General features: G+C 35.1%; 1 protein-coding gene across 1 annotated transcript; it reads right to left on the minus strand.

The window, feature by feature from the left end:
* Positions 1–337: 337 nt before the first annotated feature.
* On the minus strand, positions 338–6,434 carry LOC120076611 (replication factor C subunit 3). Its single transcript, XM_039030488.1, has 9 exons — positions 6,129–6,434; positions 5,632–5,848; positions 5,181–5,260; positions 4,930–5,089; positions 4,301–4,382; positions 1,908–2,037; positions 1,762–1,825; positions 1,615–1,683; positions 338–678 (listed from the first exon to the last, which is right to left on the minus strand). The coding sequence occupies exons 1-9, from the start codon at positions 6,316–6,318 to the stop codon at positions 579–581; spliced, it is 1,092 nt and encodes a 363-aa protein (XP_038886416.1). The 5' UTR covers positions 6,319–6,434; the 3' UTR covers positions 338–578.
* Positions 6,435–7,698: the final 1,264 nt, after the last annotated feature.

The raw sequence follows: 7,698 nt of genomic DNA on the forward strand, positions 1-7,698 counted from the left end.
TAAACTTAGAATTTGAACTATGTAATTTAAAAGATAGAATTCATTCAAAATTATCAAGAATAATCTACTATTTACGAGGCTTTATCAAACGATAAGAATAACATTTTAACTTTTAAAACTATATGGACTAAATTTAACTTATAATTTATCCTAAAATATCAAATGAACGAAGTCGCAACCCCACAAAGAGAAAAAGAACTATTCTAAATCTCAATAATGCAATTAAACAAATTCAGCACGCATGAAAAAAAAAAATGGTGGTTGTAGACAAACTACTATTAAAGATAAGCATGTGCCGAAATATTGGAAGTGAATCAGTCCAACAAGAACAAAGAAATACTTTAAATGTTATCTAACCTTTTCTTGCAGACTTTCAAAGTTTCAAATATTACATTTCCTTCCCACATAATAAAGAACATCAATGTCAGCATTTACTTTTTGCACCAAAAGCTGGAAGTCAAATGAAGAATATGTTCACATTCTCTACAGTTCGTACCTAATCCTTGAACACGGGCGTGACAGATGGTTGGTGAACAAACCACTCTAATACGTTACAAAACTTCGCTTTAGCCACAAAACTACTGTGCAGCAGCGACAAGCGCAGATCTAGCTCGTGTAAAAGATGAGATGAGCGATCCGAGTTGTAGCTTGTCATTGCATCCGAAACTCATCCGGTACCTATGAGTAGCACCCGGTCAAACTGGTTAATCAGTAACAGATTAAAAACTTAATACGGATCCTCCCTTTTAGATTTCTTTTTTCTTTTTTCTTTTTTTTTTTTGTATTAATTTGATCGAGTTAAGAAATCCCATGTGCTCAAGTATTGACTTCAGTACCTCTATTTCCCCATTCATCCTTTGGTAAAAAGAATGTCATGAAAAGTCATTATCATCTTCAGGTCTTCGAAAACTTTATACCTATTCTATTCTATAGATTAGCGGGATAGCTCCAGTGTACAGTTGGGTGAAGTTACAGCTTACAAGCAATGCAAGAATATGCTAATTAAGCCAGTCTTTTTCAACTAATGAGATCATTGATTCATGTTTAAAGCTTTGTTAGAAATAATTGTGTTAGGTGCAGCAGTTTGACCATGCTTTTTCAAATTAGAAAAGATAAGATCAGAAGATAACAACAAATCATATGATAGAATGTCTTTCATCTTTATCCATAAAGAAAACTGCAGCATAATTCTATGATAGTGCACGTAAAGGCCATACAGATGGAGAGATGCTTTCTATTCATTGAACTAAAAGATACAACAGAACTTTTGGCTAACAAAAGTGGAAGTAGATGAGAAAGAATGTTTTAGAAGTTAGATTGGAAAACTAAGATTCCCTTGCCCTTTTCTACTTATATGTCAAAATACTCTTCAACTTATTAAGCTCCTACCCATCCACACACACACAAGAAAAGAAAGAAACCCGTCTTTTAAACCTTTCAATTTACTTATTGTTGAATAACAAATCGGATAAAATGCGTATGGTGAACATCAACATCAGTCGAGTATTGTTCAAGTTGATGATGGTGCCCATTACTTGGCAGATCATACGTATTTCAACAGAATAAAATAATAAAACTTGACAATAAATTACACAAGTAGAGATTGATGCATACTCTATGTCAGCCAGATCATTAATCAACCGAACTCTGATATCCGATGGCATCTTTAACTTAAAAACAAACCTACATAAATAGAATAGTGGCAAAAATCAAGCAAAAATCATCACTCAGAAACCATGCACAATAAGAAAAAGCACTCACAGAGTGACTTCTCTCACTATATCAACCAAAGCCAATCCCTTTCTGGTCTTTATTTCAGATATTCCTGTAAATGAGATAGGTAGGAATAAACAGAAACTGGCAAAACACATCAAAATAAATGGAAAATTTCAGAGAAAACAAATTACGCTTAAAACTGTCAGAAAATGGCTCATTCAGCAGCCAAAATGATATTTGCTCTATGTCTTTTGGCATTGGATTCCCTGTGCAAAGGTATACAGCTTCTTCAGTAATATGTTGAGAAGCCATATGCGTTGACTACATTAAAAAAAAAAAGGGAAAAATTTCAAAGGTGTTATCAGGATCACAAAGTAACAAGTGAACTAAATAACATATGTAAATGTCTTCTATTGATCTACGAGTTGTAAAAAAACGTTCACACTCACCAATGCATGATGATTTAAGGGTGCATTATGGTCCAAATTCCAAAATATGCAGATTGCTGTCCAGAGATTTAGAAGCGCTTTGTGGCCTTTCTTATTCACAGTTTGATCATTTCTCATAGTACTAACAGAAGACAGGAACTGAAAAATATGTATGTCGTAATAACTCTAATTATTCAAACTTCTTTATTTTTTTCTTTGTTGCTGAAATCACAGCTCAATTCTGTGGGACTTCAACACATGGAAATGTTGGAGATGTGAGGTCAACAAAAGAGTTTGTTTTCTAATAGATGAACTTCAACCAAGTTTGCATAGCTTTACTTTGAGTTTTTGCAGGATGTTAAAGTGACTTTGAAACAAAACTCAAAGAACGGATATTCTTTCAAAAATAAACATAACCCAAGACAATGTCAACCTTTGACATCTTATAGCTACAAAGTTGCTTTACAAGACCATCCAGGAGAGTGCTCGGAACTTGACATCACTTTCTTCTCACAACTTCAAAACTGCTCTACGAGGCTTTGATTTGGATTCGAGGACGAATCCTTCAAAAGGAGAGGATGATATGAACCATTCAGGCATCAAAATATTAATTAAATTTTATTTAATAATTTTGATGTATTTTAGTATTTTTCAACTTTATCCTTTTTATGACATTTAAGTAGGGTTAATTTTGTCTTTTTACTATGATGCATAGAGTTTTTTATTGGGAGGCTATTTAAGCCATGCCTTTGGGTTGTTTTGATAGGTCAAGTTTTACAATGAATGGAATTTAGCCTTTGACCTTATTTTTTCAAGTTTAGATAGAGAGTTTCTTGAACTTTTGCAATTCATTTGTTGAGTTGCATGTCAAGAACATTCAAGTGGGATTGATTATCCTATTTGTTGAGTGTTCGAATCTTGGGGCAAGAAACCTGTTCTTGTCTTGATCTTAAGGCAATCCGTGTCTAACCCAATCCTTAGGGTTGAAATTAATTGATTTGGGGTTTTAGTGATTGAGAATTAGGAGTTCTCACCCCAAGAGGGTTTCTAATTCCAATTCACTAGGGTTTCATATCATAACACCATATAAAGTTAAACTCTTGATCTTGAAAGTTCCTGGTATGAACCAAAGACCACAAAAAAAGAAACAAGGAGATGGGATGACATGAATTTTTGGTCAAGCGCCAAGGCTATGAACCACTTATAATAGCAACGGATCTTAGTTTTGGACTTTATTTTGGTTGATCTATGTAATTTTGTTGTGACTTTAATTGTTGGGCTTCTCTTATAAGGGCTAAGGCCCAATTCCCTCCCTCAGCTCTAAACTTTACTTTCTGATGTGATTTTTGTATGTTTTATTAGGTTAAAACTATTTATTGTTTTTGGTTGGCCATATATAAGCCAATTTATGTTCACTTGTAACCTAGAATGTTCTCGTTGAATGAAATTGTTGAGCTGAGAGTTCTCTCCTCCTTTAACTGTCAGGAGTCTCATGGTAATTTGATTAGTATTGCTTCCACCAAAAATCCATAAAATCATTCAAGCTTAGTTGGTCACCAAAACTTGTGGAGCAATTGGACATTAGATTTAAGCTTGCCTTCTTCCAGGAGGTATTAGGCCATCAACATAACCATCTTGCTTCCTCTTGCGTGTTATCCTGTGTGTAAGAAAGATCTTGGTTTGTGAGTTTAAGAGGTGCTAGTTTTTATTGGGATTGCCAAACCATTTCTCTAGAACTGTCCTTATCACTTCAACCAAATTTTAAAGTAATAGTTTGTGTGTTCAAGAGGTGCTAGTTTTTACTAGGGTTACTAAGCCATTACTCTAGGGTTGCCCGTATCAGTTCGTCCAAATTTTCAAGTAATGATTAATGTCTGTCTCGACAGTCCAATAACATTACTAGTAAACAAGGAAGGGTGAAAATTGGAGAGGTGAAAAACCACTTTAACAGTGATTGTGTAACACGATATCACAGTCTAAATCTTTCAAAGAAGGGGAACAAGTTGCTTACATTTCACATTACTGACATGATGTGTCTCTCATTTACACTACCATATTTCTTAATTCTCATAAAATGAAGTCATTGCTTTATTCTGACCTAATAGGGACAATGCCACCAAAGCCAGAAAACAACAGTTAAATAAAAACATTATTACCTGTAGAATATTTAAGGCCTTTCTCATATCACCACTGCAAAGTCGAACAAGGGCTGCTAAGCCACTCTCGGTGACGTCCAACCTGATTACCATTCAGTTATAGATCATGAAATGTATGTTCACATGCCATGGCACAGTATAGTTACTAAAAGACATAAAACAGAGTAAAACAGTTCAATAGACAAATTTCATAAAATGCATAGACTCCAACTACCATCACCTCAAAAACAACAAAGTTTCAATAAATTACACGTGCTTTTTAAAATAGAACTTTATGGAAGCGCAAAGATAGAGTTGACAAAAAGTAGGACACAATGTACCGAAGAAACTTCAAGTATAATAACAATTACATGTCCATTGATCAACAATAAGAAGTTTAATGAACTCTGCCTAAAATGTCCTTAGTAAACAAAATTTGGAGAGAGAGAGAGAGAGAGATTGTGCATTCTAACCCGATTACTTACGAAGCTAGAATGATAGATAGAATTATCAGAATAAAAAGATAAAGGAAATTGCCATTAAACGTTAATATACTGTAGATCCAAAACATTGATGGCTTTGTGTATTTGCTTGTCAGACATAATGTAAGCAATAACGAGACTTGTGCATGTATTGTAAGGTGAAAGTACCTCTCAGCCTCAATAACATATTTGAGTCGTTCAGTGACATGAAAGTTATCAAGAGGAGCAAATCGAAAGCGGGTACACCTTGATTGTAATGCTGGAATAATCTTATTGACGTGATTACAGATAAGAGCAAACCTTGTATTTTTCGTGTATTTCTCAATTACTGCATAAGACAAATATAGCAACAATAGGCATAGGGTAAGGAAGCTTAATGGAAGATGGCGAGAGTAGCAACATATGAGAGAAGCCTCTACCTCTACGTAAAGCAAACTGTGCATCTTTAGTCATGGCATCTGCCTCGTCCAATAGTACCAATTTTACAGACGCCTTTGCCCTGGAAATTTAGATGTTATAAACTGCATATAAATGTGGTATTCTAAATAAATTGTATTGAGATGTATAAAAGCCATTTTGTATCAATAAGTCATCAGTCAATACCAACGAAGTGTCAATAAGACACTTAAAACACAGTTTTACCTACTCTGATACACATTGCATTGCAACGATCAACCATAATATAATTCAAAATGTAATAGTCTGCTTGCTCACAGATGAGTGATCAGTTGCCAGATGTATTATATTATACTGCACCGAACTCCTCAAATATACTCCCAATTTTACAGAGAGCATATTTTCTAATTTAGTGTTTAGACTGATTGCCAAGGAAAGCAATAGGGAAAGTGAATGATAGATAGTTAATCATACCCAAATGAAAAGCTTTGGGTACTTGCAAAATCCTGAATCTGCTGTCTGACAACATCAATCCCTCTATCATCTGATGCGTTCAGCTCCAGTATCATGTTTTGGTAGTTTGTTCCATAAAGCTTGCGAGCAACCGCTAGAATAGTTGATGTCTTGCCAGTGCCAGGAGGGCCGTACAACAGGAGATGTGGCAGCCTATTCTCACTGGTAAGCTTGTCGACTAATTAACATTCCACAGAAGATAAAGAAACCCAAAGACAACAAAAATAAGAACATGAAAATTGAAATATCAAGCACAGATTTTGCAAAACTAAGAAAATTAATTGGCAAACAATGAATTCCTTAATACAATCGTTCGCTGTTTTAAACTATTCTTTCAACTACAAAAGAATCCCTACTTTCAGATTGAGTTGTGAAATAGAAGGAAAGTAAAGAGTAAACCACTGAAAGCTAGAACCCTAATGTATCGAGCAGTATACTTTATGGTATAAAAGTCTTACTGGTGTCAACAATGTCGCGGTGAGCAGCAACATCAGCGAGAGACTTAGGCCGAAACTTCTCAACCCAGGGTATGGCTTTGCCGTCGGGTGCGGCGGCAGGACTGGCAACGTTTTTGCCCTTGACTGGCTTTTCAGCTTCGTTGTTGCCATTATCGTCGTCAATATCCATCACGGCAATTACTTCCGACATTGATGAACAATTTCGGAACTGGAACTGGACCGAGCTGCTTCAGAATACGGATTTTCTCTCGGCGTCGTGGTGGCTGCGCGATCGGAGACTGGAGCTGGACCGACTGTGGGTTCTTTTTTTTTAGATCATCAAAATTGATGTTGAATGAGTGAAACGTTTTGGAGTGATTTATTTTTTGAGTTTGAAATTTCTATATCTTCCTCACATCGATGTNCTTTTCAATTTCTTTATTATTATTATTATTAAGTTAATTGGAAATATGGCGCCAAACAGGAAAGGGATTCTTTTTCTTTTCTTTTTTTTCCAACAAGCTTCCCCCCTCCCCCCTTTCTTTTAAATAAAAATGAGAAGGGAAATTGTGTCTCTACCGAGCCAATCTGATTCTATTTTATATTTTAAGTGTACCATTGAAATTAATTTTAAAATTATTAAAATTATTTTCTATCGTGAGAAAAAATCACGTGTACAGATCTTTTGATCACAAAAATCAATTTAATATTTCTGGATGTAATTTTAGATCATCAAAATTGATGTTGAATGAGTGAAACGTTTTGGAGTGATTTATTTTTTGAGTTTGAAATTTCTATATCTTCCTCACATCGATGTTCTGGTGGACAACACCCTTTATTTATCTTTCTTTTATCGTCTTGACAAAAAACGGAAAAAGTCAACACGTTGGAGAGCTTTTAGATCCAGCCCTAAAACGCCCATTCTCAACGAGTTCCGAAGTGCACCGGCACACTTTTCGTCTAAATAAGTTCTCTTTCGTCTGCCGATAGTTCTTACCTCCCCACCGACCCAGTGACACACCAACCACGCCCCTTCCTCTGGAACTCCTTTACTTCGGTTGAACAAAAAAGGTTCCAACAACCGGCGGGGAGCACCTCAGTATACGATAAATTCAGATGCCAGGGTGGATCCTACTCCGTATTTACCAGCGAAAAGGGGCACCCAGCTTCGCTTATCAGAAAGAATAAGTGCTTCGAAAGTCTCATCGCCAAAAGTTCCAGCCTCGACAAAAGCTTCTACAATTGGTAGGTCACCGGGTTATTCAAATAAGTTGAAATGATCACAAAAGTGATTTTGATCATTTCAAAATCACCCTTAAACATTTCTTAAGATTAACTAAGTTTAAAAAAAAATAAGGGTTCAATATACCATTGGTTTTTTTTTTTTAAAAAAAAAAAAAATCTACGGTATTATCTTCTAAATACAACATTTTGTTTGTTTTTAGTGCATGGTATTATAAATTTGAGATTCGAAAATGCATAATTATCTCTACTATATTAAAAAGATAAAATAAGGAGAATTTTCGACTCTTCATTTTGCCCTTACTTCTTTTTAGAATTCTCATTTTGTCATTTTTTCCTTAATTTTATT

This window comes from Benincasa hispida, chromosome 4 (assembly GCF_009727055.1).
Source record: "Benincasa hispida cultivar B227 chromosome 4, ASM972705v1, whole genome shotgun sequence".
NCBI lineage: Eukaryota > Viridiplantae > Streptophyta > Magnoliopsida > Cucurbitales > Cucurbitaceae > Benincasa > Benincasa hispida.

What these genes read in the sequence shown, in the direction of transcription:
- LOC120076611 (XM_039030488.1), bottom strand. Translation starts at nt 6,318, where the DNA reads ATGTCGGAAGTAATTGCCGTGATGGATATTGACGACGATAATGGCAAC. An exon ending in ATAGTGAGAGAAGTCACTCT is followed by an intron (nt 1,684 to 1,761) that starts GTGAGTGCTTTT and finishes CTATTTATGTAG; the next exon opens with GTTTGTTTTTAAGTTAAAGA. An exon ending in AATGATCTGGCTGACATAGA is followed by an intron (nt 679 to 1,614) that starts GTATGCATCAAT and finishes TGCTACTCATAG; the next exon opens with GTACCGGATGAGTTTCGGAT.